General features: G+C 38.6%; 1 protein-coding gene across 2 annotated transcripts in view; it reads right to left on the reverse strand.

The window, feature by feature from the left end:
• The window catches only part of MGAT5 (alpha-1,6-mannosylglycoprotein 6-beta-N-acetylglucosaminyltransferase), a 129519-nt gene that overhangs the window by 51385 nt on the left and 59977 nt on the right, over positions 1–18157 (reverse strand). For both annotated transcript variants that reach the window (XM_037397296.1, XM_037397297.1), the window contains 2 exons: positions 9186–9262; positions 7608–7697 (listed from right to left, as the gene is read on the reverse strand). In XM_037397296.1, the coding sequence (XP_037253193.1) occupies positions 7608–7697; positions 9186–9262 (167 nt within the window). The remainder of the gene's footprint in view (positions 1–7607; positions 7698–9185; positions 9263–18157) is intronic.

Raw genomic sequence — 18157 nt, forward strand, 5'->3', positions numbered from 1 at the left:
GTAAGGATACCTATAACTAAATATGAAATCCAAGTGGTTAAGTTATTTTCCTAGTTGCTTTGCATGACCGAAATATGGCCCACAACAGCAGCTCTAGTCATATCCATACTTTCTGAACAAGTTCTGCACCTGCTTGTCTCAGATTTGGACTATTAACCACTGCCATGGGAACTTCTTTGAAAGCAAAGGTGGGTGCTATAGTTATTGGGAAATGCAGGAGGATGCTCATGAAATGACCTTTTTCCCAGCAAATACCAGTGAAAACTTAATCCATTTTTCTCAGACTTATAGATGTAAGATAAGTACAAGTCAGGTTTTAGTTCTGTAAGTACTAACTTCCAAATATAGATGTGGGAGAACAAAAGGCAAGGAAAAGTCTACAACTGCTCATATTGACTTGAGGGGAAATCTTCAGTCTCCCCCATCTTGTGTGACAAATCAGCACCAGCAGTGATGCAACCTCTGTGAAAACACCTGGTGCCTTGAACTTATTTTTCTCCCCTTGCTCCCACATTGCTTAATGAAAGCCTATCAACTTTCACTGAAATGACCAAGGAGAGACAGAGATTGTGTGGGAAACCTCAGCTGGTCCGAAGGATCGGAATGAGAGCTTAACTTTAGCCTTGAACAGATACTCGTGTATCCTTGAAGAGCCTGGGAAAGTCCTGAGAAGAGCTGAGCCAACAAGATAAGGAGCCGCCAGATGTGCCAAGTAGAAGTGTGTCTAAGATGTAGCAAAGAAAAGGCCACCCAGTCGTGAACTGATGGTCTGTGAGTGAACCAACCATGTATAGACACCTATTCTTAAGAAATATATAAAAAGGCTTGTTAGAACAATAAACGGGGCCCTTTGGGCACAATCCGTTGTGTGTTGTGTCCGTCTCAACAGCGACATGATAGGGCAGGGAATGTGAAGAGAACTTGTGTTTTGCAACACATTTTCTGGAAGTTCCTAATACAGAACAGGGTGATGGGGGTAGGGACCCTACTTTGGTTAACTCATAACTAAAAAGTTTGCAGAAAATGCAACGGCATTTAAAGCATAAGTTGTCCTGGGCCAAGAATATCTGTTATTAAATAACATGTACAATGGGGAGAAAAAAAGTGTGTGGTAAACATACAAATGTGTGTATAGACACGTACGTAATGATTATAAACAGGGAAATGACATAGCATGTGCTAAGGCTGCAGTATGCATTTACAAATCTGGTATTGTTCCATTTACATGCAACTTCTCTCTGTCATCAGCAATGATGAAAGAAAGGATTTTGATATCACTGATGGAGACCTCATCTAGATCCACTTTAGAGATATGCAAATACTTAAGCTTTGTATTTGTTTAGGTACAGAATAGCCACATGCAATAAGCCCTAAGTCTCAGCAAGGAGAAGGAGGACGGAAGTGTTTGTTTGGATCCTGCTTGTTTATGCATTTATTTTGATCATTTAAGACAAAACACAGAAGTTGTCTCTGAAGAAGGAACCAGGACTTCTCTTCCCCCTTTCCAGGACAACGTTCCTGTCACTGAGTTAAAAGTCTTTCTCTAGCTTATTCTCTCTGCAGCAACCATTACAATGTCATGTACATGGTTTAATAGGAAGGATGTAGTATCAAGACTACAGATTATCAGTTAAAGACGACTGTTGGAAAGCAGCAACTGCAGATTTGAAGACTGACATTTTTTGGATGAGTCTGAAACACTATGAGTGCATAAACACTAAGCTGTTATTCAGAACACACTGTATTGATCTTTGTATTGCCATAATTTTTTAATAAGACCAGCGGTGCCTCCTGCACCTAGTGTTGAATTCAATACCAATCAAATGCATTAGGTAGTCTTGGATCATGCTCAAGAAACTAGGTCCACCTGAGAAGTCAAGTGTTCCCTGCTTGTTTTCAAATCGCAGCAGACACAGCACTGTCTAGCTCCATAACCTTAGCTTGCATGGTAAATTAGAAGTTCAAAATTTAAGCCCTACGTGATTCTTGATGTAAGTGAAAAGTCAGTGTTCCGAACTGCTTTACGGTGTGGATGCCTAAATTCTGCTTAAACTGAATTCGAGTTTCTTATCACAGACAATCCAGGCTCACTGTAACTTTAAGCTCATGTAGCTTACTGGTGAGTTAACATGAAAAAAACAGAATCAAAACCCAAACATAAGAAATTTGAAGAGTGTGTTTTATACAAGCTTTGCAGGTTATCTTTTCCAGCAACTCTTCCTCAGAAACACAATGAGACTGAATGGATGTCAAGACTGCAGCACCTGACTATATTACAGAGGAAGTAACTCAAGCAATTATAAGAACCTGGCAAACATCTATAGCACTGGCGTAGTCTGAACATCTTCCAAACTGAATGAAAGCATACTGTGCCAGAGCCCTCCACATCCAAAATTTCAGGAAGTCTTTTATGCTTTTAAGGAGTCACAGCAGGAGTTTAATAAAGCAGAAGCTGAAGGGTGCTCTCTCTAAACACCTGGGACAACCTTCATTTTGGATCCTTCCAAAAGGCAGGTGCAGCCCATTTACAGGGAAACTAAAGCAACTTTCTTTGCACATCAGATGAACAGCATTATTGCTTAGTGTACCTCTATCCATGGTGAAGTGCTGCTGTTAAATATCTTATGCCAGTCCCACAGTGGGAAATAAAAAAAAACACTGAGTGCTGCAATATCTGGTGAAAGAATGTGTACCTTTAAATTTACTGGGCAGTACCAAGGCAGGCAGAGATTTCATAATGTTCACTTAGAAAATCCATTTGAAAATTCAATGTGAAAGAGCTGCTCCCATTGGGAAGGTGACTTTCTCAGCTCCTCTAGAAGCTGTAAAACCTATATTTTGTTTAGCTTTTCTTCGGTGATAGGAAGTCATTTTGAAGGTGCTACAAAATCTGCAGTGTTCCAGATGCCTGCCTGCCTGTTTAGTGAAATGGAGGAGTGCACAGGTAACTTCAGATTTGGTTGTTTCCAAAGGAAAACTCAAACGTTGACTGTTAGGTACCTGCAGCCACAGTGACACTGCAACATGGCATTTTATACATAGAAATCAGTCAACAAATGGTCTCTTATCTAACTTCAGTAATGTGCACTAAATGATTCCTCTTTTACACAGGCATCTACTCCTTTTCCAACAAGACAGAAAAATCCTAGTTTAAAGTCACATAAATAGAAAAGGTAATTGAGCCCAAACAGCCCAAAGCCAGGCCAATACACTAATGGATGATTTGGGGACAAAGTGTTGGCTATCATTAGCATTTCAATTTCTCAGGAACACATGTGAGATGACTAAATAGTTCCAGTTTTTTTCTGCTTTATGTTTCAGACAATACCATTTTTGTCAATTTTTTGAGTAATTGCATAGAATTCAAAGAAGTTGGTTTGATGTTACATTGCATTGAAGAAATGCAAAACATTAACTCAGCTAATGTCAGAAATATAGCTTACACATACAGCAAAAGCTGTGGAAAGGGGACTTCCACACAGATGTGAGCAAACTGCAGTAAACTAGCAAAACCACAAGGATTTGAGGAACTTTAATTATGATTCCCAGGTGTTTTCACTAAAATGTGCTGCAGACTACAGCTTGCATTCTGGAAAGAAAGGCACATTCAAAATCACCTTCAGTTTGCATTTTTCTGCTTTATCCCTCAAAGTAAAAGGAACTGTAAAGAAAAATACTCCTGCAATCAAACGATGCATTCTGTTTCCATCAAGTCTGAAGGACTGAAAGAACGAATTCTCTCTAGTGGTATACGTGCAAAAGCTACAAGAGTCTCAAAGATTGGTCTTTGAAACAGTTTTAGTCTTTTGAAGCATTGGATCCACTTCCAAGATGGGTACCAAAAATTACATTCACACCTGAAATGCAAGCTGGAGATCCAAAGTCTGGGATTTTAATGAGATCTGCCCAGCTCCAGCAGGTAAGCACCTATATAATAACCCCTGAGCAGTAGTAACTTGTGTCACAGCTTCTGGCTGACCAGCAGCCACAGCAGCAGTCCCACTCCTGTGCAAGTCAGTCTTCTCAGAGAAAGCACATACATATCTAGATGAAGGAGTGATAAGACCCCTCCAGATTTTATTTTTTTTTTTAAGCTGGGAAACAGTGTGAAAAATTCATTTTCTAGAAGATATTTTTAAAAGCTTCATTCTTCAGCTGCAAACTGACATTCTGCAGTGAAATATATTTTTGTACTGTCTAGAAATTAATTTTTTCACATTTCTCCCCAGAGGCAATGCCATCCATGAAATGTATAACTGTGCCAGTGATTCTACAGTGTTAAACAACTGGCTTTTTCATAACTAAATGCTAAGTTTAAAAGGAAATAACTCTTCTCAATGGGCAAGTTTCTATCATGGTTAAATGGAAACAAGCCCCAACTATCCAGAAACCTTAGAGTTAGCTTAACTTGCTTTTCAATTTTTGCTACTTCTACTATCTGTCTTGCTCTGTTATTTAAGAGAAAGTAAGTCTAGTTTTTCTATTTAGGCCATTTGTGTCTTCTCCAGCCTTCAAAGGCTCCCGCACAATTAGTGTTACAATGACTGCACAGCTGCGTATCATCCACCAGGAGTGATCCGGTGCCTGCAGCAAAACAGCAAGATAGAAGTGCGAAAATTCTAGCAGCTTTATCTGCATGTCTGTACATGGGACAGCTTTAAATAAAAAAAACCAAAACATAAGCCCGAATTTGCTGGATTGCTTCTGGCTTTCCTTCTGCTACAACACTTGCCCCCCATTCTGCTCAAGCAGCCAAGGCAAGGGAAGGGAAGTGGAAGAGCTGTTCAGCTAACTGTTCTTAGGGTCCTGCAGAAGTGCCATCCAAAGCAAACCAGGGGAGGCAGAAGTGCCAACACTTGCACTTGTGCAGGTTCTTCAGAAGAAAAGACTCAGGGCCGTGTGGATTTTGAATGTGCTGTTTCTGTGCTGCAGACACACATGGTGGAAACATAACAAGGGCACATGACAGATACCCAAAGTAGCTTTGTTTCTAAACCTCTGCATAAACTGTGGGCAAGTTACTTTGTGTCTCTGTGGTTCTGACCCATATTAGGCACCAAAATGTAGTATTTCGGGCTCCTTTGTTTACAAGTTTAAAATAGTATTATGAAGACTGCTAGAAGAGCATAACATAATATCCTAACTGAACTGCTTTGGAAGAAAAACGTAGATCCCAAAAGAGTATGGAAAGAGCACAAGTGCCTGTCACTAGATTGTAGAGTTTAAAGAGCAAAAGTATGCATGGTCTGTCTTTTCAAACCAAGTTTGTGCATAATTTGATGCATACATTGCCTTTTCAAACAGAGCATGTGCATGCAACCATCTTACTCCTACACCGTAACCTCAGAGTAAAAAAGAAAAATCTCAACAGCAATACCCTTCCAGTACCCTAATGCATTTTAGTATTTTAAATCAGCAGTTTTGACTTGAGAGCTCTGTGGACACATTTATCATTCAGCTGTGCAACCATACTATAAACTGTCAACTCTTCATCACTGTCCATTTTGACAAATTACTCTCGCAACAGCATTTCCAAGTTATCCTGAGCAGCCAACACACCTCATAAATCCACATCATTGTAGTGTTGTTAAAATTTCATTTCATGCTTGCATTCGCAAACATTTAAGCTTTCAACCTCTGCTTCTGGGCATTAATCATGGAATTAATCATAGGATTAAGAATGCCAAATTTAAACTCAAGGTTAATAACATGCGCTCACCCAATATTAGTTTTACATTCTGTCATGGGAAAACACTTCTTAAAAAAAAAAGTACAAGACCTTTGTCTGAAGTTACCCAATATACACATAGACTAATTATATTGTTGTTCCGTCATGAAATGAGAAGTTGCCCAAATTCAATATAGTTGCTTAAAGAAAAATTTCAGACCCCTAGACCTGTGAAAAAACAACCCTTTGGCCTCTGTACATCTGCTTGAATTCTGCCATCAGGATGAGCTGAAAGATCAATTATGAAAAAGCTAACTGCATCAACTGAGTTTTCAAGACTGATGATCACGGAAGATTGTCACAGAAAATACTGTGATTTAACAGAAATACCAGGTAACAAATGTCATTTAAGAATATTAGATTCTCACATTCACTTGACATGCATCTTAATTTTTAAGATACATCTGCATAAAAAACATGAAGCACCTGCTTGTTGACAGAATACTAATGTGCAAACATACCTACTTCATGCTAAAATGTAACCTTTTAGTAGAAACTTAGACCGACCTTAGATGATTACGAAACCCTATTTCCAGATTCTATGATAAATAACAGGATAAATAATATAGTCATGCTGTGTCTTTTCCTTCCCCAGCTTTATAGCCCATAAATAAAACACTCGGTACTAGCAATGGAATGAGTCAAATTTGTGATTCAACCCAGCCTTTTTTATTTCTTCAGATACATGTTTTGGATATGCATTCAACTATTACTGCTGCTTCAAGCAATGACTCCAGAAGTTCAGTGACAGTCAACTGAATAAATTAACAGAACCTGCTTTCATTACAACCAGGTTACTTATAAAACAGACTTACTGTTTTCATCACAGAAGGGTCAGGGTTAGAAGGGACCTCTGGAGATCATCTAGTCCACCCCCTTGCTAAAAGCAGGTTCTCCTACAGCAGGTTGCACAGGATCATGTCCAGGTGGGGTTTGAATGTCTCCAGAGAAGGAGACAATCTCCAGATAAGTAATTTAAAAACCAAGCCCCACCCCCCAATCCTGCAGAAACTGTAAAATCAGTATTAGTTTGTGATTCTGCAGCCACTTTGGCTCTTGCAATTCTTTACAAACAGTAAGGCAATAGATATCAATGCTACTTCCAAGGTCAGTTGCCATAAGTTACCAAAATTTATCTAATAAGAAAGAAGAGGTCAAATACACCTGACTGTTCCTGGCACACAAACAACAAGCCAGTAATAGAGCTCATAATAAGTGATTGACAAAATTCATTTTTGGAAAACAAGTATTACCCAGGGAAGAGAAAGTCTATACAAAGAACACCAGGGCAGACATGTTACTCAGCCGTGTACAAAACTGGGTCTTTCGTTCCCACAGGTACTGAAAGATTTAGCTAATATATGTCCAACTTCACTCAAAACCATGACTTTCAGATATTTTTATTTTCTCTTAACCGACTCCACAATTCATGAACAGTCTCCAAGCAGTGGCCACTCCACAGAAGTGGCCACACTGCTTAGGAGGACATACAACCTGGTTCCACTTCCCAAATGCCTCTCCTAAAATGCCTCCCTGCTACTACCTCAGGAGCTATATTGAAAGGAACAGAAAAAGTGTTCAGAGGCAAGGATCTTTGACTGAGCTTCACACTTCCGTTTAAGAGGATACCTAGGATGGATTCCCTGGAGAGTTGCTGCTTACATCACCTCAATTATAAATGTTAGAATTCTCCAGGCTAGAACCCCCTGGAAGACTTAGGAATAATAGCAACACACTTCATAATAATTCTGTTTTAATAGCTTTTTGCTCTTTATGGAATTTTTCTGAAGAAAGTTATGATTTCTTTTGAGAAAAGTTTGCAGTTACGAAAAACATGGCACTATGATGTTCCCTTTCTGCAGATTAAAAGATTACTGACCTCACTGAGGTAAATAAAAAAGGAGCATGTGGACCCATCTACACCGTAACTTGCATAACAGGGATCCGATCGCCACATATCTTTCATCCACTGTAACAGAACAGAAACACAGCCTGTTAGGTTTAAGTACCATGTAAATAACTCTTAATACTATTTCACATTGAATTCAGGAATGACAGAGGAAAGCTGCAAGCAACTATACTCAACTAGATAAAAATCACCAAGTAACAAAAAAGGAATTTTATTTTGCAGCATACCGCATCTGCATTCAGCTATGTTGGGGAAGTAACTACATACCAAATGGGAGTATTGTTTGTATAAACTGGTAGCCAGGCAAGCAGAGACAAATATCAAAAAGAGAATATAATCAAGATCCAGAAACATGGGTGCGGCTGGAGTTGACTGCATTGCACACCCCCATCACCCCCGTGTTACACTCGCTCTGGAATTTAACAGATCATTTCAGTTACCAAGATTGAAATCTGCCTGATTTTGCCAAGAATCTGCCATTTCTGCAGAAGCAAGTAATAAATTTAAATTCATATTTTAATGTTCTAATAATGTATTACATAGCCACTATGCAGCCAGTTTGTCAATATGGATCAAAACAGACCAGAGATTTAAAACGTACAGATATTTCTTTCAAATACTATTGTCTAAGAATTTTATCTAGAGGAAAAGGCAACATAATTTCACACATACTTTGGTAGTTATTCCTTTTCCAGAAATTAATTGTAATACTGAATAATGATATTTAAGTGTCTAGCTACTTTATTTTTGTCCCCCACTACTGAAACAGTATCCTTACATTTGAAATGTATCTTGGAGGAAAAAAACAACCAAACTCAAAACCCTCAATCTCTGCAAGTCTTTTCCAGGTTTTGGGTGTGGGGTTTTGGTTTTGTTTGTTTGTTTTTTGGGGGTGGTGGTGGTGGTGTTTATTTGTTTTTTCCTTTCCAACCAAAGCCTGACTGCTTTCATTACTTGGCCTTTCCAACTGCATTATTAGTAAAATATAGGATTTATGTAGAGTCAACACTGAACTCCAAAGTTCTGGTTACACACTTAGTGCAGTCCCTAGCCTGTAAGCAGAAGAGGCAGAATGCTTTTAACAGAAAAGGGGAAGGGAGAAATTGGACAGAGCTCTTGCCAAAGAGGGGAAAGTAGTATAAACAAACGTCTTGCTGAAACACAGAAAGGGCTGGATTAAGGTACACACAGAATCCCAGTCCTGGGGTAGGGGAATGACTCATACCGGGGAAGAAACCAGGGCATTGCGAAAAGGAGAATAAAGTTTCTGAATAACAAGACAACATTCAAATAATGAGGCATTTTATTAAGTATAGCATTTTAATATAAAATAGCATTTTATTCCTGTCTTAATAGGATGCGATTTTATTTCTCTGCATCAGTAGTATTAAAGGCTTGAGGTGAGCCATGCTGTAGTGGTACACACTCCTACATAACCTCTTTTTTGACCCAATTGTTCCTGTTTTACACCACTGTCCGAGTAGTGACCTCTTTCACATTCAGGTTTCAACAGAACACATATAATAAGATTAAAAGCAGTTCACTTACCTTTATTTTCCCTTCACAGTGAGGAAAACCATCCATAGGAGGCAATTCACACTGTTCTTGGGCTCCATTTATGAGATCTAAAGAGAAACATAGACCCTAACTGAATTACATTTTACAGTTCTGACAGATAGCCTAATGAATCCTTCCTTTTGTTTTCATGGATCTGTCATCCAGATTGATCGGAGAGTCCTACTGTGTAATATTTGTTATAACATTAAAACTCAGTGTGCTCTTTTTTGACTATAGAAGGAAACAGTTGCACAGATTTCAACTCTGACTTGCAGTAAAAGTGCTCAATTACAAAAATTGGACTATGATGACTTAAAAATTAAGCTAATCACAAAATATCTTCCTAATCAAAGTGTGCTTAAAAATTACTAAATGGCAACAACTTGTTTCCAATTGTTAAACATTTTTAAGATGTATATTGTTTTTAAACATAAAACCTAGTTTTTTAATTTCTGTTACCACTTTATCTAATACCTATGATCTGAAACTTGCCATAAGACTCAAGTAAAAAACAGATCATACTGCAACATTTATTAAAACTGTGTAGCACTACATCACATCTCATGAAAAATATTTCCTATGGCCTCCCAAGAATTTTTTTCTTTTTTTGCCTATTTTAATATTTTATCATTCTAGATTTTTGAAACACATTAAGGAGTGTAATACAGAGCAACACTTCCAGCCCATGGAGCCATGGAAAAAGGAGCAGCTTTAAATGACATTATCACATCAACTCCAGGATGGGACTTTCTTCTAAGAACTTAGAAGAACTCTCCAATGCAGGCCTTTAAGGCAAGAAAAAATATTAACATGGTGAAGAGATTCTTGCCAAAGGCAGCAGACGATAAGGTTTTCAATTTAGGTAGTTCGTCCCAGAATTATCTAAATTATACTTGCATTATTTCTGATTTTTCCCATGGGCAAGAATCAAGATCATTAAACCCAGCCATCCATCAACCTAGGAACAGTTCATGCTATGGCAATTACAGTGCACAACTTCACCCAGCATATGCTAATTGTTGAGATCTCAGAAAAAAAGAAAAAAGGCTGCAATGTTAGAATACAGTAGTGACAAGATCAGTGGATAAAGTTAGAACATTGTATTATATACAAAACCCATCTCCTGATATACCTGAATATTTTCCATTTTTTGGTAAATAGTTTCTTTTAAAGATAAAACTTGAAATGTGGTGAAGCATTGCAAAATGGAGCGGATAGAGAAAAAATAATCATGCCAGGAAGACGACACTTATTTGGCAATTTCTGCAGCAGTAGTAATTTGACAAACTGAGCTGTACTGCCAATGACAATAACACTGAAGCAAAGTAGTTTTTAAGATGACTTTGTAATTTCAAATCAATGAGCACTTTCAAACTATTCTCCCTAACTTGTTATCCTTATAGGATTCTTGCAGACTAGACCACTAGTATCTACGGCTCTAATTTCTGTTCCAAGTAAGAATACACAACCATAGAATCTTTTAGGTTGGAAAAGACCTGTAAGATCATTGAGTCCAACTGTTAACCTAGTGCTGCCAAGCCCACCACTAAACTATGTCCCTAAGTGCCACATCGACAAGCCTTCTAAATAACTCCAGTTATGGTGACTCAGCCACTTCCCTGGTCAGCCTAACAACCCTTTCAGTGAGGAAATTTTTCGTAATATCCAATCTAAACCTTCCCTGGCACAACTTGAGGCCATTTCCTCTTGTCCTGTCACTTCTTACTTGGGAGAAGAGACTAACCCCCACCTGGCTACAACCTTCTTTTCAGGAGCAACAAGGTCTCCCCTCAGCCTCCTTTTCTCCAGGCTAAACAACCCCAGTTCCCTCCACCACCCCTTGTAAGACTTGCTCTCTAGACCTTTCAGCAGCTTGCATACAGATATCAACAATTTCAAAGGATGTTTTCAGTTCAGTCAGTACAGCTACATAACAATAGGACTTTTTGTTTCACTACAGTTCAGGAATCAGACCTTCCATGTGAATCACACTAAAATCAGCACTTGGAATCAAACAGTAACAAACCTACCTTAAACCCAAGAGAGGCACGGTTAAAACTATGGTAATTTTCACTAATCAATATAATGCCATTAGAAGAGCTTTATGATCTAAACTGTGGGCTTTCTTCTTTTTTTTTTTTCTTTTTTTTTTTTTTTTTTTACTTACAAACTCATAAGCCTGAATAGAAAGTGAAGTACAGAGCTTTTCATAAGGCATGTGAAATTCAAATCTTCCTAAAACATAAAAGTCATCTGAAATATCTGATACATCAGAGATGTAGTTCAACCACAGGGAAAATTTTACCTTCAGCATCATACTGAACTTAGGGTTGAAAATTCTGCATCCCTGGGCAATCCCATTCAATCAAACAAGTCTTCCTATCAATTTCAGTTGCATTTGAACAAGTTACACTTGCCACGTTCAAAATTTTTTTCCTTCCCCTTATAGTTACTATATACATAGTTACTGTACTAAATACCAACCTGTAATAAGCAATTTTCAGAAAGGTAAGAGAAAATTATTAAACCCTTAAAGAACAGGTATTATTAATGGTATTCAACATGCATTTCCACATATCTTTTCCTCTGCAACAGTGCTTTCTTACAGGGTATTCTTCCTCAGTCACAACTCACTGATCACCATGCACTACCACTCATTTGACTTTTGGTTGAATCACTGATACAGAATCAGTTAAAACAGCTCTTGCCCAAGAGTATTAATTGAAATCAGGAACAATGTTTTGATTGGCACTACAGAGGAAGCAAAACAGAGGTGGGAATGACAGTCCCCCAGGGGCTGCAACTGCAGGAGGTGCTGCTGGCACAGCCTAGCAAAGCCACTTAAAAGCGTAACATGCAGCCTTTGCACTGCTTTGCTCTGGGCTAAATGATCTTCCTCTGCAAGATGGTCATTCCTCCTTAGACTTGACGCTACCTCTTCAGTTCCTTATCTGTTCTTCTGACCTTTCTGTTGACTGGAAAATACAGCTTGCCAACATGAAGGATCCATGAACTTTGTCATTTAAAATAAAAAAACATAAAAAATGTTTTCTATCTCAAGCTAACTATGCTATCATATGATGATGTTCCACCTCAGAGGGTTAGTCAAGCAAACCCTGTCTTCTTCTGAAGTCCTTTTAAGTACAGGATGATACATAAGCACAAGCTATAATTCTTTATTTTACAGCACAAATACCTAGTGTGCCTAGTGTATCACTTACACCATATTGCACATTTTCATGGCTATCTTGTGACCTGTCAAAGAACAGTAGGGTAGAGAAAAAACACAAAACACAAACAATAGTCTCATTTTTGGTAAACACACACTGTAATCTAGAGATGTTTGCTTTTGTCATGCATAAACACATTTTCTGCATGCAAATGTGTTTCTGTCGATGGGCAGTGGTGTTTGCTCCTGTCCATTGTTCACAAGGTTTCACAGGATCCCTGTATTTCCATGATCTACTTGTAAGAATAAAAATCACCTTCTTCCAACAGTCACATACTGCACCAGCCATACACTTCAACAGATCAGATGAGCAGCAGTACTGCATACAGACACTTTCCAAGCAGAAAGTCAGCCCTCCCAGCTCTTTCTGTTCCTGCCCATTCGAAGAAGTAAAAAGCAAGAGCCAGACATTTATGTCAGCACAAGCTACAGATTTTCTCAGGCTTTGGGTCTCTCCTGTGCTCAGCTGCACTAGGGCTTTTCCAGAGCAGTCCCACTCTTGCTCTTCCACTGGGATGATTTACACGCAAACAAAGTGCTCTCTCCAGGATAATCTATATGTATAAGGAACACAGAACACTGAAGCCCACCTTTATCACCTCTAATCATGTGAAAATGCTTGGTGAAGTATTAACGTCTCTAGAAGTATCTCCAAGAGTATCTGACATCTCTCCCCCTCCTTGCCAGCAACAGTAAACACCTCAAGGACTCACCTTCCTCAAATATGTTAACATCCTTTTTCCACCATTGCAGACTCTGAAGATGCTTCACACACTCACCAGCTCCCCACTCCATCTTCCCATGCAGCCTTACCGTGGATCTATCCCAAACACTCAGATCAACTTTCAGAGCTAATAATCAGGTAATAGCATAGTGAAGGCAATGCTATAAGGCTTAAATATAAACTGTCCCATGAAACAATTTATATGTTCTCCAGGGCAGAACAAAACATAGCAAAATACGCACACAGAGGAAATGAATGTGAAGGAACAGGACAAGCAACAGAGAAATGCAACTCTGTTCCACCTGAGTACTCCCTAGACAACCAATCTTTCCTTTGTATCTGCAAATAGGAAGCTAGCTGATGTAATCTGACTGGAAATAAATCTACATCAAGGAGATTGTCCAAAGCAACACACTGCCTGCAGAAATGGCCAAGTCAATACGGGAACATACCGGTTTCCACACATAAGCCTGAGAATTAAATGCAAAAGTCTGAATTCACCTGTGAATAATTTTGATGGTTCCAATCAACTACTACTTGTACTAAAGCCATACCCTTTCTTCTTGGCCATAGCCAGTGTGAGTTCAAGGTTGAGAAACACTCCTCCCAACTTTTTTCTTCCTTAATGATCAGAACCTGTACAAAGAATTACAAATTTCTGCTCCACTATCTGCTCACTACTAACCAGGCATGAGTGCTGGAGCCTACTGGTAAGAGCTAGCAGCCTCTGGGCAACAAAAGGGCTCCTTACCCTTTCCTTATTAAACTAGCTGTTCTGAACCATAGTTATAAACATAGGAAACATCCTCGTAAAGTATCTATAAAGTCATGGAAGCTGTGACCAGCCTCTTTAAATACAAAATTATAGCTACAAATTAACAGTTCATCTTGCCCTCATCAAACCATGCTGCACAGCTGGACCAGCAGCAGCAGCAATAACTGGACAGTATTCCCTAGCATGTCTCTAGCTCAGTGAGAGCCCTCACTGCCGAATTAACTCACTCCCTTTTTCATGCACAGGCTTCAATCATTCATGCTAATAGAAGCTGGCTCTTCATAAACAGGAATCCAGAGATGAATAAATCTTGTGTATCCCACGGACAGTTGGGACCAAACTCAACCAGATACCAGCAATTTACACTTTTGAATGGGTCATAAAGACAAGGGAGATGGAGCAAGTGGAACCCAGGGGATGCTGATCTACAGACCTGGATCTTTCAAAACAAAAAGCAAGTAATAAAATACAAGTCAAGACTTCAGAGTTTTTCATCATCTGGAGATGACAAAACAACCCTAATATCTTACGAAGACTGTTGTTATGAAGGTCTGAATAGCAGTATTATGCTGTTACCAAATGCATGTCAGATAATAATGTGTATGTTCCCTTCAGGGAAGAACTAAGTCAGACATTAAAGTTACTTTTGTTGAAAAATAGTATTTGAGAAGCCACAAGGTTTTTTATCCTTAATTAGGATTTAGGTAATCTAAAATGCAAGTTTTGAGATCTTTTCCCAGCCACAACTTAGAACTTACAGCCAAAAAAGTTAGAAACACAGCAACTGCCAAGTCAGTACAAAGCAACTGTAGTTAATATGCATGCTTTTCCCCTTAAGCTTTGTGTGAGCTGTGATACTAATTTCTACTCTACACATACCTAAGTGTTTTTGAAGTCATGCGTAGCTTAACTCCTCTTGACTGCTGTTATGCAAAGATGTAATTATTAAACATTCATCTCATATAATGTTACATTAAAAGTCAACGCATTGACAAATTGAAAAGACGAATGTGAACATATTATAAACTTAAGTGCACACAGTTGTTGGATTATACTGGAAAAATGGAAAACATTGTTAAAACACCAAGAAACTCTAGATTTAAAAAAACTCTTTAAATACATTGCTCTGTTTGTGAGGTCCTGGGACATTCAATATATATCCAAAAAACTCCACTCCCACATTTAGAAAGGGGCCATATGTTCACTTTGCAACTGTCTGTGGCTGTTTAAAGATACACAGCTCTGCATCAGAGATGGCTAGTGCACAGCAGGTGAAACTGAACTTGTGAACAATCATCAGTTATTTCAGTGCAAAGTCTGGCACGTTAGCATGAATGACGTGGCAGATTTAAGCTAAGCCACCTAACCTTGCATGGGAAAAGATACTTCTCCCTTGTTACTCTATACAAGCAACTATACCGGCCAAAGTCCCAGGCCTTTGACATCGCTCCCTTTAAACACCGTTCACGGGTACAAGTCTTCATCATCTCCTGCAATTAAATTCCATGTCCACAGGTTTTGTTTGTTGTAGTGAAGGTCTACAACACTCAAGAGAGAATTATGTGGTTAAAAGCATAATCTATGAGAGGGAAGTGGTTTTTTTTTGTTTGTTTGCTTCCTAGTTACTCTTAACAAAACTAAAAATAAGCAATAGTGAGTGCTACATGCATATTTGGTCCCCTTCCTGTACTGCACATCCTTCAAGTAACGTGCTTTGTAACAGGCTAAAAAAACTCTTCTTCAGTTTTTCTCCTTCAGACAGTTAGGAAGTCTAGAAATAATCCACTAAGACAGTAAGCTTAATAACAGCCATAATTAGTTACTCAGCACTGATTGTTGTTTGATAGGTATTCTATTTGTCATAAAAGTTTTTAAATGGCAAGACTGGTTAAAACAAATGAAAAAGCCATCATACTGCTGAAATTGGGCTGTGGTGTCACAGTTTGCATCTAGCCTGCTAAGGACCAACTCTTCATTCTTCAGAGAATGGAAATATCTTAAGAATTTAACATGACACAAAACCATATATACTTTGGAACCTTCAGGTTAAACCCCAGGTTTTTAGCCTAGCGCAAAAAAGTATATTAGAATATCTTTTGATGACATATAATACGGACAATAGTTCAGCTCAGTGTTTCCCCATCAGCAGATCTCAAAACCAGGAACCTCCTTAGTATGAGGACAGAGTAATCATACCCGATCAAGTCTATTCACCAATCATATCTTTTCTGGCTTTGATCATTAAATAAAAGTACTATTCTTACTTTAAATCATGGAACCCTTCTCTTGTTTCTATTTCAGTTCTGAAATCTGGTATCTATGGTTAGATGTAACACTGTAGTTAAAGCTGGTTTGTGTAAGGTCTCCTTTCCCTTCTCCCATTAACACATTCTCAATTTAATTCACATTTTTCATCTCCAGCTGGTAAGATTTCTTTAAAGAGAGAATTTGCAGTGTGAGCTGAAAGCACCATCAACATATTCAATGAAATGAGCTAAAGATTTCATGATTTTAAATGCAGAGCACAAAATGCTTTCTACTAACATTTTAGAAAGTTCAGTAGCAAAGCATTGGTATGGTTTAAAGAAAATTAACTTTTCTACTGCTAGTCCATCCTCACACCAGCTATGCTGCTGTGTTCCATTAATGCAACTGAAATCAATGCAGTGTTAGGAGAATTCAAGTAGTAGTCAAGTGGTTAATCAAAATGCAGCCCTGGGGACCACTAACAGCCCCCTTCAGCATTACTAATACAACTTAGCACTGCAGTGGAAAATATTCACGTGTGGTCTTCTGCACAGTTATTACACTGTGCTGCAACAGCAAGGCTTAAAAACACAGAATTCTCCCCACCGCCACACTACTGCCTTTGTGGGAAGCAAAATGGACAACAAAATGGGAAAAACTGCTTGATATTATATACAATGTGGAAAAAGAGCACAATGAATAAGGCACTGTAAGTACAAGTCAAAGCAAAGCATCACCCCGAGAAAGCATAATCCTGGCTACTAGAACCCTGCAGCCCACATACCATACAACCAGTACACAATGACGTTCTGTGGGGACAACTAGTTTGTTTTTTAAGGCATGACCATACCGAACATATACATACTACGTTAAGTGAAGAAGCCTACTGTAGTCCTCTTAAGAAAGGAAAACAACTTCAGAAATTCAGAATAATATGCAATAACTTACCTTTTTTCTAATCTAGTTTGCCTCTGCAACTACAGAAGTATGGGGTGAACTACAGTTGCAGACTGCTAAAACTAACGAGGCTGTTACATGTCTAACAGCTCACAGGAATGAGAGCCATGGAAACAAACCAACTGATCATGAAGTTACCTGAGTTTTCCTCCCAGTCTAAAAGGCTTTGGCGTGTTAGCCCCAAGTCTTTAGGAAGAGAGACAGGCAGATACCTCGACAAAGGTCCTTCTCACCATTGAAATGTAAAAAAATACAAAAGAAAAAAAAGCCTGCTTGCAGCATTGCCAAAGCTGACTTGTCAGCCTGCCTCACTACATATTCACAAAGGATGCCAGGTATCTGACAGGCATCCAAGCCATCATGTCTTAAATGACAAGTAAATACTGAAGTCTGCATCCTAATGAGTGACTTTAAAGTTGTTAATGCTAAAGTTGTTAAAAGAGAACTCAACAGCCAATACAGCAGAACAAGTTAATGCATAAGCCAAAAAAGCTACTGAAACTTTGAACAGATACACCAAAAATATTCTCCCTTGCTGAGCAGTGCTACATATTGCAACCTGATACTTGACTGTTCTTAGTCTTAGAACTGAGCTAAGTACCAGCTATGTACAAGTGGGGTGTGGAGGAGGATTTAAAGTGAACCTCCTTCACTTGCTCATTTTTACAGGATCAAAAGACACACAACTAAAATCTTCCTAAGTGACACTTCTCAAGGCAAAAGAACACTTGGCAAACTAGCAGGCTACCACAGTTTTTGGTGCAGTTACACTAATCTGAGGTGTTAGATGGTTATACCTAAAGAAAAATTAGTTTTTTACTGGCCAAGCACAGTAAAATGATAATGGACTCAGAGCACCTTGGCCCTTTCTTTAAATAAACATTTTTATTTTAAAAAACTTGTTTTGCAACATGCATATTCAGAATTAATACCACTATTATTTAGTACTGTTTTAAAGCCTGAGGAATTGAAACAGTTCCTTTCAGTTTGCTTAAATCAAGTTTTTCCCATAACTGCCAGAACACAGCAAG

Source organism: Falco rusticolus, chromosome 8 (assembly GCF_015220075.1).
Source record: "Falco rusticolus isolate bFalRus1 chromosome 8, bFalRus1.pri, whole genome shotgun sequence".
Lineage (NCBI taxonomy): Eukaryota > Metazoa > Chordata > Aves > Falconiformes > Falconidae > Falco > Falco rusticolus.